Below are 14,846 nucleotides of genomic sequence, written 5' to 3' on the forward strand. Positions count from 1 at the left end.
CCAAGGACACAGGGTACCAACCCTAGGAGGGATGGTGTGATTGGCCTGGATTCACTCTCCTTTCAGCCTTAAAGGCATATGGACCTGGTTTCTGATACTGCTTCCTCCTTCAAGTAATTATTTCTCAACTTACTATTTTTGTGCAAGGCTTCTGGAGAAAGGGAACTTTCTTATGTGCACATCTGAAGTGCCAAAGGATCTCTACCCAATGTCTCACTTTTCCAGCAAACTGAAGCAGACTGTTGCCACTATCATCAAAGGAGCTCTCTCCTGAGCCTCCAATATTTGAGTCCCACTTCTCAGTCCCAATGCTGAGATGGAGAGATAAGTATCGCTCTAGTCTTGGATTGGAACACAGAATGAATTTTCCCATAGAAGAAAAAATTTTGATGAATTAGCACAATGGGTGTGTTGTATATGTTCCAGGTCATAGAGGATTCTGCAAACTAGGCTTGGAATCCAATGACCACTTATCACTTCAGTGGAAAATGCTTTTAACGCTTTAAAATAAAATTTGTTCCACAAATGGAGATTGCCTATACTTAAACATACAGCAAATTCCTTAGTAGTGAATACTTAATTCTACATATCTCAAGTTTTATCTTTCTTTTAACATCTTAAAAAAATTGACTTTTATCATCAATCATGACTAGTTTCCAAGTCTGTAATTGTTGAAGGACTCTGTCTTTACAGTTGAGACTATACTAGACACATAAAGATAATTTCAATAAGCATTTCTCTAATCAACTCTTGGCAGTACTGAGTTATTCCTGGGATGAAGGAGAATGACTGTCTTAACTCCTACTCTGCTCTATTGACAGTAAATTATTCTTGGTTCTAACCATAAGCCTTTAACCCGATGTCTTCCACACTTGTTGGATGAAAATAATTGCTGAAGGTACTTTTAAAAATAAGAATTCCAGGCCAGGCGCGGTGGCTCAACCCTGTAATCCCAGCACTTTGGGAGGCCAAGACGGGCGGATCACAAGGTCAGGAGATCGAGACCATCCTGGCTAACACGGTGAAACCCCGTCTCTACTAAAAAATACAAAAAAAATCTAGCCGGGTGAGGTGGCGGGCGCCTGTAGTCCCAGCTACTCGGGAGGCTGAGGCAGGAGAATGGCGTAAACCCGGGAGGCGGAGCTTGCAGTGAGCTGAGATCCGGCCACTGCACTCCAGCCTGGGCGACAGAGCAAGACTCCGTCTCCAAAAAAAAAAAAAAAAAATAAAATAAAAATAAAAATAAAAAAATAAAAATAAGAATTCCTGGCCCCAGCCCAGTAATGAATCAGAATCTCAAGGGAGAGGCCTGGGAGCCAGACTTTTAAAGACTGCCCATCCCTGGTGATACTGTCATCCAACCCAGGGGTTCGTATCCTGGAGGTTGTATTAGGATCGGAGAACTTGTTAAAATGCAGGTTGCTGGATCCCAGCCCAAGAACTACTGAACCAATAGGTCTGGGGTGGGGCTTGAGAATTTGCATTTCCAGCAAGGTGCCTGCCTGGTGATACTGTGGTTCCCGGTCCAGGGACCACACTTTCAAAATCACTAATTGAGCCTGTTTGGCAAACACTGCAGCTGAATTCAATATTACTTTTTCCCTCCTCTCCTTGGGAAAAAAGCAACGCTGGAACAGAACTTGCAAGACTTCCTTTGGACTCATATCTTTGCTACTTCTTAGCTGCCTAATGTTAGACAAATAAATGTACCACTCCATCTCAGTTTGCTCTTATTGGTAGGACTAAGAAAGGTAGCATAAAGGAAGAGGTTTGACGCTATACTTGGCACATGGTACGGCTGCATTAAACATCTGTTTACTCTGATCTCCTTGCCATGATCTCCCATCTTATGAGCCACAGATGAATTTGCTGAGTACTAGCAATAGTTCCAAAAATCTGTTACATGCACAAAACTTTGTTTGGTTAAAACCAACCAAACAACAAGCAAGCAATGGTTGACCAGTTCTTTTCCTTGTGAGCTACCATGGAGCTACATTTTAAAGATACAATGGGAATATACTATTTCCTAACTCACCTAACTCATTTTTCCCCATGGAAATAAAAATAGAAAAGAAAAAGAGATTAGATTTTGATTAGGTTCTCTATTTAATTTAGACTAGGCTGAACTTAGTTCCCAGGTATGGATTATTTTCCTGGCAGATATTTATTATATTGTTTGGCTATTTCTTGTGACCTGAAAATCAAACAATCGAATCACATGCTCTCTCAGAGGGAAGTTGGAGGGCATCTAGCCTATGCACCAACTCTATAAATGCTGCTGAAACATCACCAATGTGTGGAGGTCCAGCCTCTTCTTAGACACACAATGAGAACTCACTATTTTCACAAACCCCAATCCACTCTTCAGATAACTGTCTAATCATTAGATTTTTACCCCTTTTAACAAAAATCTTTCTGTTTGTAATTTCTGTATCCTTAGTCTTGTTTCCGTCCTCTATAGTGCCTGAATATGTCTAATCTCTCCTGTACATGGCAGCATTTAAAGTGCCCTGAAGTTGCACTGACATCCCCATTGCTTATTCTTTTTCAGCCTAAATACTGTTTTTTTTTCAACTATTCTCACAATCAAAATTCCATTAAAAAAGTTTTCATATACTTAAGAGTCTTGGTTCTCCTCCTATGGATAAAGTCCACTTTGAGGATATTTCTTCACTAAAAAAATGCCAAAATATGTGTTATTTTCACCATGTCCTATCATCACCAATAAAACAATGTAAATTATAAGAACAGTGGGGTGTTCCTTCCCAGGCAGAGTTTCCAGAAGCTGCAAGCTACAGTCATATAAAACAACACTGTAAGCACTGAGAAGACAAACTTTCAGGACAGGCTTGCAAGTGGTAGCCTGCGGCAGATGGATCTGGCCATCATGACCCCTAATGACAGAAATGCCATGCTGCCACTTAAATTCACAAAGATCCACAGTCTCTTTTCAAGGAAAGCAGAGTGAAACAAAATGTATTTCTTACTTTCTACGAAACATTTCTGCAAATATGCAGCCAACACTCCATAGATCCACGGGGGTGGCGTAGCTGGACTGGAGCAAGACTTCGGGAGCTCTGTACCACAGTGTGACGACCTGCAATGGCAAGCGGATCCGAGTGTTACTGACGAAGGTGGTTGTGGGCTTAGACTCCTCAGTAAACCTGGTGGTTTAATGACAAGATGTAGTTCAGAAAGAATTGCTATAAATCATATAAGGATGCTGTGATAGAAGCAATAAGTAAATAGGACTCATCACTGACGGGCCAGGAAATTACATCATCTTCACCAACTGGGTCCCAACCTCCAACTCTATGTCTAACTAGGATGGCATAATAACATGAGTTTCAGAAAGCAAAGATCAAAAAAAATTTTTTTAAACTTAGAAACTGTTTTTTTTTCCCCCTTAAGGGGCCTTTAAAAAATAATGCATGGAAAACAGGTGATGGCAACAATTACAGCTCAATCCCCAGGTCAGCATTATTGGCAAATTGGAAGATGATAGCATACAGAGTGGTGTAATGGATTTTGGACTTTGGAGACTCAGAAACGGGGAGGGTAGAGAAAGGGGTGAAGGAGAAAAAACTACATACTGGGTAAAATGTACACTACTTGGGTGATGGGGGCACTAAAATCTCAGACTTCATCACTATACAATTCAGCCACGTAACCCAAAACCACTTGTACCCCACAAGCTGTACACACACACACACATACACACACACACACACACACACACACGAAGATGGTGCCAGTGCTGCTGGATATAACTGCAGTCCCAGACAATGTCACACAGAACAGAACTGCCAGCTGAGTCCGGTCAACTGACAAGATTATGAGTGATAATAAAATGACCCCTCTAAGTCTTTAGGTGATTATATGGCAACATCAAATTGGAAAAATATTCTTGAGAGGTTCTCCCTCTATATCTCATCTAACATATTTTGCTTTGAATTCACATATGGGTCAAGTTTTGTTTAAGTAATACTGGTTGATATCTAATGGAGGGATGGCTGTGATATAATAGAAATAAAAAACAAAACACAAAACTGACAATACCGAAACAATGTTACTCAAGTTATCATTTGGCCCCAACATATCTTTCTATCAATGCCACCTCCCACAGTACATCAATGCATCACCTCCCATAGAACTTCCATAGCCTTTATATCCTAGTCACATCTATACTGCACCACTGGTTCTTAACCCTGCCTGTTCGTCAAAATCCCCATGGGGTTTTAGAAAAACTTAGGTGTATAGGTCTTATCTTGTGCCACTGAATTAGACTTTCTGTGGGCTGAACTTTCAGGTTGGAGTTTTCCTCTTTCCTTCCTTCCTCCTTCTTCTTCTTTTTTTTTTTTCTTTTTGAGACGGAGTCTTGCTCTGTTGCCCAGGCTGGAGTGCAGTGGCACGATCTTGGTTCACTGCAACCTCCGCCTCCTAGGTTCAAGCAATTCTCCTGCCTCAGCCTCCTGAGTAGCTGGGACTACAGGCGCACGCCGCCACACCCAGCTAATTTTTTTTGTATTTTAGTAGAGATGGGGTTTCACCATGTTGCCCAGGCTGGTCTTGAACTCCTGAGCTCAGGCAATCCGCCTGCCTCAGCCTCCCAAAGTGCTAAAATTACAGGCATGAGCCACTGTGCCTAGTCCTTTCTTATTTTTTTTTAAGTTCTTCAAGTAACCCTCACCTTTGGCTATGTTTGAACACCACTAGATTACGCAAGCATATTCTACCGCTCTTGTCTCCATGCTTTTGTTTATATAATTTTCCTAGCCTGGGCAACTCTTTTTTCTCCTCTCCACATGTGTAAATTTCACCTATCCTACAAGGCCTAGCCTAGATGCCAGCACCACCCTGAACTTGCTGCTATCTGAAAATCATACCTTGTAACATAGCTCATAATATGGTTTGTTCCTGAGGACATGGCCCTGCCTTAATCTATGTTTATATCTGTAAATGCCTATCACAGTACTGTAAACACAACAATAAGGGTTTAACACCTATTAAATCAATCCTTTTAAGGCAGTCATTGCTAGAAAGATAACTGGGCAACATTCAAAGACCAGTCATTCCCAAAAGAGAAGGTATTGTTTTTGCTAAGAAACGAGTGTCCAATACTGGGGTCTAGTTTTAGTTACATGACTTGTTTCTGCATTATCAGTATTTCTAGCTGGAGGAACACTTCTTTGCTTCCCTGACACACTGTAAACAAAACTGCAGGTGCAAACTGTCCATAAGGTTCCACTTGAGTGGTTGACAGAAATACACAGATATCATGAGGGCACACACTTATCTTTCTACCTCAATTCAAAATAAAGTCTAGCAACACAGGAAGAAAAGTTGAATCTGAATACAGCCTTATTTTAAGCTGTTCTAAGGAAAATATTCTTTCTTTCTTTTTTCTTTTCAGACAGGGTCTTGCTCTGTTGCCAAGATGGGAATGCAATGGTGCCATCTTGGCTCACTGCAACCTCCGCCTCCCAGGCTTAAGCAAGTCTCGTGTCTCAGCCTCCCAGGTAGCTAGGACTACAGGCACATGCCACCACACTTGGCTAATATTTTTGTATTTTTTGTAGAGATGGGGTTTCACCATGTTGGCCAGGCTGGTCACAAACTCCTGATCTCAGGTGATCTGCCCACCTCGGCCTCCCAGAATACTGGGATTACAGGTGTGAGCCAATGTGCTCAGCAAGAAACTGGTTTCTGATTGATTACCCATCCTAAGAAACTTTAGTAAGGCTGTCTTCATTTTCAATACTTTAGTCAGTTATACCTATTATGATAAATAAATGTATAGACAGTCAAAATCATACTAACAATATTGATATGTTGGGGAAATTCCCTCTATTCCTTTTAAAATTTAGTTACCACTCAAAATGTAGAATGAATTTTTATCAAATGCTTTTTAAAATGTCTATTAATAATGACCATATGATCATTTGCCTTTATTTTATTAAAGACATACTAGTTACATTAACAGATTTCCCAATATAGTAGCATCCTTGACTTCTTGGAATAAATCATTTCTGATTGTGTATTATTCTTTTAAGACACTCTGAAATTCTATTTGCTAATATCTACTTAGCATATTGACATATACATAAATGAGGCTGATCTGTAGTTTTTTTGTGTTAATTTTTCATGTTTTGTTATCAGGGATATTCAAGCTTCCAATTTTTACTATATTCTGGAATAGTACAAATAACAGAATAATAATCAGTTCTTACGAGGGTCAGTCTCGCTCATAGAGCTGTCTGGATCTTTGTTAGCAGTGTGTCTTAATGGTCTTTTGAATTTCTTCTTGGTAATTAGTCTGCTCAGCTTTCACCTCTTTAGAAGCCAATTTTGGTAATGAAAAAGGATTTTCCTACAAACATTCTTAATCTAGATTTAAAAATGTATTGACTTAAATTTGAACACAGTATTTCTTATAATTATTTTAATTTCATCTGTTTCCTTGGTTTACTGATTTTCTCTTTCTTAAAGTTGTAAATTTTTGTTTTCTCTTTATATCTGTCAGGTTTATCAAAAGTTTAGCCATATCATTTATTTAAAAAAACTGATACAATTTTATTTCCATTTTGGAAGGATTATTGTTTTATTTTATAATTTGTTGATTTCTATTTTTATCTTTTAAAATTTTCTCCTCCTAATTTCTTGTTGGTTTTGGGCTTTTTTTTTTTTTTGAGTTAAAATTTAGCTCATTTCTTTTCAATTTTAATTAATAATAAAATGCTAACTATATATTTGTAGATAAACTTTTCTCACTTTTGCTCATCTTTAAATACCATGTAATTTATCTTTAATTTAGAAGTGTTTTAAAATGTCCATATGGTCAGGTTATTTATGGCTATCTTTTAATGGTTGAATTTCTACTTTTATTGAATTACAATGAGAGACTATAATCTGTACAATTTCTACTTGTTAGGATTTATTATTGTTTTCTTTACAATGATGTATATACCTGGTTTTTGTTCTGGGAGTGAAATGCAAGTACTCTCTTCTAAGTGTAAAGTTCTTTACTGATAAGAATTTGTCTTATATAAATCCTTACTTAATTTATGGTAACAAAAATATTATTAAAATACCAAAAATTGAGATTATGGTAGACATGACATAAAATAAATACATAATTCATAGTAATTCAGTCACAAAATAAGATGGAAAAGGAAGTCATTCATACTAGTAACAAAAAAATGTAACACACTGAGGAATTACAAGAAATTTACAAGATCCCTATTAAGAAAATGACATACTATTGTTGAAGAACATAAAGTAAAAATAAATGGTGATACAGACATGGCTAAGATGGGACAAGGCCACATTATAAAGATAAGAGTCATCCCTGCATTAACATAAAAATTTAGGACAGTCCAATGATTTTGGGGAGAAATTTAACTTTGACAATAAAGAGACTTTGTTAGGATAATGCTTAAGAAGAGGCAAAAATAGTCTGAGAAATAGGAATAAGGGGCATTTTCTCTTTGACACCAAAATATACTCTAAGGCATGTTAAGTAGCGAGTAAAATCGTAGGTGCTAAAAGATCAAGAAAACAAAATGTCCAGAAAGAGACCGATATATTTATGGGGCTTAAAATCCTTATAGGTGGCCAAATTTCAGTTTAGTGGGGGAAAAAAATACTTCGACAATTGAAAGCAAGCCAGGTGAGGTGGCCAGTGCCTTTAGACCCATCTACTCAGGAGGCTGCGATGAGATCACTTGAGCCTAGGAGTCTAAGTCCAGCCTGGGCAACATAGGGACACCCCTGTCTCTAAAAAAAAATTTTTTTTTGAAATTGGAAGCAAGACAAGTGGCCATTAATTTGGAAGACAATAAGTCTGACCTCTTTATGTAGATAAAATTTCTTTTAAAATTTCATATGGATAAAATATAAAAAAAAAATTCATGGAACATCTAAATGTATGAAGTAGAACTAGAAAAATGTACTAAAAGAAAACAGCAGAGGACCTTGGGATGTGAAGGACTTTTTCACCATGATGGGAAATATAGAAACCTTAGATGAAGAGTCACAGATCCAGCTATTTAAAACTGAAACCCTCTTCAGCAAAAAACACTACATATAAAGGCTGGGAGAAAACACATACAAAGTCAAAGAATAACTATTCATATTCCATAAAGCACTTGCACAAATCAGTAAGAAATAAAACCATACAACAGAAAAACAGATGAAAGATATAAAAAGGCAATTCACAAAGAAAAAACTATCAAAGATAACCTCGTTAAAGAAAGGTGGAAAGAAGGCTGGGTGCGGTGGCTCACGCCTGTAATTATAGCACTTTGGCAGGCCAACGTGGGTGGATCATGAGGTCTGGAGATCGAGACCATCCTGGCTAATACAATGAAACCCTGTCTCTACTAAAAATACAAAAATTAGCCTGGCCTGGTGGCGGGCGTCTGCAGTCCCAGCTACATGGGAGGCTGAGGCAGAAGAATGGCGTGAACCTGGGAGGCGGAACTTGTAGTGAGTCGAGATCGCACCACTGCATTCCAGCCTGGGTGACAGAGTGAGACTCCGTCTCAAAAGAAAAAAAAAAAAGGAAGGAAAGAAAAGGAAGAAAGGAAAGAAACAGAAAGAAACCCATTATAATAAAGAGGTATCATTTTTTGCCTGATTTGCAGGAATGAACAGAATGACACTGTTCAGGGTTGGCCATCATATCGAAAAACTAACTGCAATTTGGGCTGGTCTTGGTGGCTCATGCCTGTAATCCCAGCGCCTTGGGAGGCCAAGGCGAGAGAACTGCTTGAGTCGAGGAGTTGGAGATCAGCCTGGGCAACATAGTAAAACCTTGTCTCTACAAAAAAAAAATTAAAAAATTAGCCAAGTGCGGTGGTGCATGCCTGAAGTTCCAGCTACTCAATATTGACATGGGAGGACTGCTTGAGCCTGGGAGGTCGAGGCTGCAGTGAGCCATGATCATGCCACTATACTCCAACTGGGGTAACAGAGCGAGACTCTGTCTCAAGTAAGTCAACAAACTAACAAACAAAAACACAAACAACAAACCCTAAACCCCTGCAAATTGACACAGCCTTTTCAGAAGACAAAATGACAGTGTCTATCTATAAAATTAATAGTGTACACATCCCCACCCAGAGTTATACTTATGGAAATTTATCTTATAATTATTCAGTCGTCAAAAAGAATAAGATAGTTCCCATCTTGTTCATTCCTGTTCACATAGAAAAGATGTCCATGATACAGTAAGTTAGTAAATAAGTTTCGGAACTGTGTGAAATACATTCTAATTTCTGTTAAAAGGTTTTGTGTGGGTAGATTATATGTCTATGAAAAATGAAAATAGAAAAATGCCTGTAAGGACACACAGACATCAAACTTTAAATGGGTAATTGCCACAAAAACATGGCAGCATGGAGGGTGGAAGGTGGAAAGAAAAAGAGATGCTGGATGGTTATTTCAGGGGCATGAGTTAGTCAGTTGCTGTCAGTAAGCACTTGTTACGGCTGGGAAAATTGAATTTCAGAGAGGCTGAGTAATCTGGGCAGAGTCATTAGTTGAGATTTGGAAGAACTGGGATTCTTACCAGGACCGTCTGATTTCAACTCTGTGCCCCTTCTGCAATTTGTAACATAGCATCTTCAACTCAGCCCTCCCAACATCCACAAAATAAGGAGCAAAGATACAGGTTGTAATTAAAAAACCAAGGGGAAACAATTTTAAATGTACTTTGAAATATCTTAATGTAAAAATTTATAACAGCTTACAAATCTCAAAAGCTCAGCTGTCCTTTAGGGTTAAATGATTTCCCTAAAAATTGTTTAAGAAAAAGGGTTTCTGGCCGGGCGTGGTGGCTCATGCCTGTAATCCCAGCACTTCGGGAGGCCGAGGCGGGCAGACCACAAGGTCAGGCAATTGAGACCATTCTGGCTAACATGGTGAAACCCCGTTTCTACTAAAAATATAAAATAATTAGCCGGGCCTGGTGGCCGGCACTTGTAGTCCCAGCTACTGGGGAGCCTGAGGCAGGAGAATGGCGTGAACCTGGGAGGTGGAGCTTGCAGTGAGCTGAGATCGTGCCACTGCACTCCAGTCTGGGCGACAGAGACTCTGTCTCAAAAAAGAAAAGAAAAAAGAAAAGTGTTTCTATTACTTTCCAGTGCTCTATATGATATAATATCTACTCATCACTTCACATTTAATAACTTCCATGAAAGCTAAAATTTATATATCTCATTTTTATTTGTAAGATTTTGCTCTAGTCTATGTAAATCATTGTAACAAACTGAGACAGAAATTAGACTAAGTTTATGCTGACACTCTATTTTAAACCATCAACATCTGTCTAAAGAGACATCATTTTTGGTTCAATCTTTGAGGAATTCAATTTCAAAAGAAGTATGAATTGTTCAAGACTAGTTAATTTCTAGTTAATTATCTAATAAAACAACCCCATCAATGACCCGGGCCTACATTTAAAAATAACAAACTACTGGGCTGGACGTGGTGGCTCATGCCTGTAATCCCAGCACTTTGGGAGGCTGAGGCAGGCGGATCATTTGAGGTCAGGAGTTCAAGACCAGCTTGGGAAGCATGGCGAAACCGTCTCTACTAAAAATAAAAAAAAATTAGCTGGGTGTGGTGGCGCACACCTGTAATCTCTGCTAATAGGGAGGCTGAGGCAGGAGAATTGCTTGAACCTTGGAGGTGGAGGTTGCAGTGAAATCACACCCCTTTAGTCTGGGTGAAAAGCAAGACTCTGTCTCAAAAAAAAGGAAAACTACTATATTTTGCAATAGATATAAAAGAATAGCATTTTCTAATAGTCGTTTCCTGGTTTATATAATATTATTCTATATATCAAGAGAGCATCCCCAGTTTTAATTTGTTAATTTACTTGGCTGTTCTATAATCTCTGAACCAGAGTCTTTCGATTCCTACATTAAGTCATTGTAATTTTAATTATCTCAAATTATGACAACTTCTGTAATTTCATAGGATTTAAAATATCTACTGCAACTAAATCTGGATCCAAGTTTTTGAGAACAAATTGCAACAAATTTTCCTGACAGTAAAATATAAATTCCCTTTGCTTAGATATTATTATACTTCTGTGCCTCTAAAAACTTCTGATGGAAGATTGCCGAACTTAAAACCAGTTTAACTCATGCATGAGCAGAAGCTTTTTATTTGAAAGCTTTATAAAGAATGAATAATATCAATATAATTGTTTCAAGGTTTTAGTGCATGAAAGTTCTCAAGAATATTATCAATTCTACCAGAAGTTCACTATGTTTAATAACTCTAAATATCCTTAAAAACAAAATGTAATGGTAAATTTAAATTTTAAAACATGTTGAGGAAAACAATGAGTGCAATATATAAAGATCAATATTTAGAAATCCATAACAAAAGTTGCCACTAATGGTAACAATGCAGCTGTCCAGTAAGCAAAGACAATAGGAATTATGGACAGAGTTTGGTGATTGGAGCCAGCTGGAACCAAAGCAAATATGATGTTTATTACAATCATTACACGTATTAACAACCTCTAGAGGTGCTGAATGGATGTGGCAACAGGACAGGGAGTGGAAGGCAGGGGGGAGTTCAAGGATATTTACACAAGTGGATGTATCTGTTTAAACTTCTTTGATCTCTATTCACATTTTTTTGAACCAGTTCAATAATAGTATAAGAAAAATACGGCCAAGGCCAACTCTGACTTAAAATACATTTCGGAGTAAACTGCTCTCACTTGATGTCATATTTAACAATCTTTTATCAGGTAACCTTTCACCAAGGTCTTGAAAAAACTAGATGTTATCTGATTCATCCTCATTATATGGCCACAATGGTAGAAAAGCATGGTATGAACACTGTGCTAGATGTCTTCTTTTTGTTGCTCCAGATAGTCTCTGCCCTAGAAGTGGACCTATATGTGCCATATGCCTCCAGTTTCTTATTGGCTTTGGCCAATGGGAAGACTCACCAGGAATTCAGAGAGAAGGAGAAGCATGAGGTCAGGATCCTCAACTCTTTGATTTTCCTCCCAGCAAAGCTGTCTAGAGCTTTGTGATTGCCATCACAAAGTCAATGTCCATCTCAGGAAGCCTGCTCTACTTGCTTTCTTCCCCCTGGCTACCAGTAACTGCTCCCCCTCTTCTTCTCGGGCCTGGGAATGGTAACAACCTGACTGTGAGTAAGACTCAGGTCACAGCACCATCCCCTGAGTTCCCCTAAACCCACATCTCTGCAAATCATGCCTGTGTCAAGAAATCCTCCTTGAGCTACTTGAGTTTGAGTGTGCCATGTATTTCCTGTGGGGACCCTGGCTGATACATCCTGTTTATAGATGGAGAAACTAGCATGGGTGGCAACTTCTCCAAGCTTCAGTTTTCTCATCTGTTAAAGAAGATGTTTGGACTGGGTAATCTATAAGGTGTCCTCTATTAACATTTTAAGACTCCCTAAATTATATGGCAATAGCAATGAAGATTTAAAAAACATATATACTCTACAGACCCAAGAACGTTATCTTTAAATATCCTTGCTGCCCTTTGGTTTAGTAATTACTTACCGAGTGTTCCAGTGTGGTGACATTCTCTTTTTCAGGCCCACTTCACCAACAGGTCTCAAATGCAAACATAGATAATGGTTTATAAGGAATATAAATGTAATCTTTGAAATATCTCCGAATCTTTATTTTGTCAAAGTGAAGGTTTTCTAAACTTCTAATCTGTTTATTTGCATCAGAGCAATACAAAACTCTCTAATACATATGTTTTTCTCCCTATAGAAAACTAGTGTGGTTTTGTGAAGTGAAAATGAAAACTAGTGATAATTTCACTGACTTTTCACAGGGTTGCAAAAGTTACTTTTTTTTTTTTTTTTTTTTTTTGAGATGGAGTCTTGCTCTGTAGCCTAGGCTAGAGTGCAGTGGTGCGATCTCGGCTCACTGCAACCTCTGTCTCCCAGGTTCAGGTGATTCTCCTGCCTCAGCTTCCCCAGTAGTTGGGATTACAGGCGTGCACCACCATGCCCAGCTAATTTTTTGTATTTTTAGAGACAGGGTTTCGCCACGTTGCCCAGACTGGTCTCGAACTCCTGACCTCAAGTGATCTGCCTGCCTTGGCCTCCTAAAGTGCTGGGATTACAGCGTGAGCCATCGTGCCCGGCCATAATTTAGTTCTTTAAAATTATATATTTAAATTAAGAATATTATAAAGAACTGGAATTCTAATTCTGCCAAGCACAGTCTTCTCATTATAACCCCTTAACTGGTTATGGAAACTATTAAGAATTAAATACTGGCTGGGTGCGGTGGCTCACACCTGTAATCCCAGCACTTTGGGAGGCTGAGGAGGGCGGATCACCTGAAGTTGGCAGTTCGAGACCAGCCTGACCAACATGGTGAAACCCCATCTCTGCTAAAAATACAAAATTAGTCGGGCATGGCAGTGCATGCCTGTAATCCCAGCTACTCAGGAGGCTGAGGCAGGAGAATTGCTGGAACTCAGTAGGTGGAGGTTGCGGTGAGCCAAGATCACACCATTGCACTCCAGCCTGGGCAACAAGAGCGAAACTCCATCTCAAAACAAAACAAAACATTAAATACACATAAAATAATAAGAGTCATCTCAAATTCACCCATTTGCAATCTAAGAGCTAGAAGGAGATGTTTTGACATATGACAAAAAAAATGTCTGAGGTCAATACAAAGATGAGAGTCTCAGAGCATGTGCTGTGCCAATAACTTTGCCCTCACCTCTGCTCTGACACATCCATTACCAGCAGGAGGGCTGTATTTCCTCACATCTAGAGCTGCCTTGGCTCACATGGGGCCACCGGCTCCCATTAGATATGTGGATGTCCCATCACCTGCTATTGCTGGTGTGGTTCTCTGATTCTGTCTCTGGGATTCTCTTTCTCTGAGTCTCTGCAGGTCCAAATCCTACCCATCTTTCGAGCCTGGTTCAATACTGCCTCCTCCACAAAGCCTTTCCTGATCTCCCAGCTGGAAGTAATGGCTCTTCTCTGAGCCTCCACTGCACTTCTATAGTACTTGACTCCTTTCTATCTTGCATTATAACTCTTCCATTTCTTGGCCACAATGCACTTATAGTGTCATGCATGGAAGGTGCTCAGTAATTATCTGATAGCTGGATACATGAATGAACCACAGGAAACTCCCAGTGGCAGTTTGGATAGAGGCAATCCCCTAGACTGGAGAATATGAGGACAATACTGTCCCATAATAACTTAATACCTTTGAGCAATCATGTATTTCTAACAAAGGAAATGGTCCTGCGGAGGGAGGAGCTGACCCTGATTAGCTTCAGAGAATGTGTAAGAAAACGCACAGGGCAATGAAAGGCACAGGGAAAATGAGCTGAATGGGTGTTCCCTCCAAGTAGAGATGAAAGGCATCTTGGGGGAAGAGAGCCACTCAGTAAACAGTGGGGCTGTGTACTTGTGTCAGGGGAGGCATGAAAATGACTCACTGAAGGGCCAGCAAAGGTAGAATTCAGGGATCCAGGTTTCTGACCTTTTGTGATAGCAGTAGCACTTGCCATTTCTTACTGAGTCATATACCTCTCCCCCATTTTATCTATGTCTAAGCAGATCTACCTAAAAAAGGCCTAGACAGCAAGTCTTTAGGTCAAAGTAAGCTTCCAGTCAATTCATCATGTGAATGTCTACTCTATGAGGTACCATGTTAGTCCTGGACAGCGTGGTCACAAATTAGGAAAGCAATGAGTCAAATGACTTGGCTGAAGTACAACTGGTTTGGAAGGAGGGGTGGTGTCTGTGTAGCAATTTAAGTGCAGAACGCTACGGTCCTGTCCTAGTGTCTTTGTCTC

At 39.3% G+C, this 14,846-nt stretch overlaps 1 protein-coding gene across 3 annotated transcripts in view; it reads right to left on the reverse strand.

Annotated features, from left to right (window-relative positions):
* Positions 1–14,846, reverse strand: part of CDK6 (cyclin dependent kinase 6) — a 236,096-nt gene that overhangs the window by 64,766 nt on the left and 156,484 nt on the right. For all 3 annotated transcript variants that reach the window (XM_010389487.2, XM_030932345.1, XM_010389493.2), the window contains exon 5: positions 2,988–3,097. In XM_010389487.2, the coding sequence (XP_010387789.1) occupies positions 2,988–3,097 (110 nt within the window). The remainder of the gene's footprint in view (positions 1–2,987; positions 3,098–14,846) is intronic.

The sequence above is a fragment of the Rhinopithecus roxellana genome, chromosome 6 (assembly GCF_007565055.1).
Source record: "Rhinopithecus roxellana isolate Shanxi Qingling chromosome 6, ASM756505v1, whole genome shotgun sequence".
Taxonomy (NCBI): Eukaryota; Metazoa; Chordata; class Mammalia; order Primates; family Cercopithecidae; genus Rhinopithecus; species Rhinopithecus roxellana.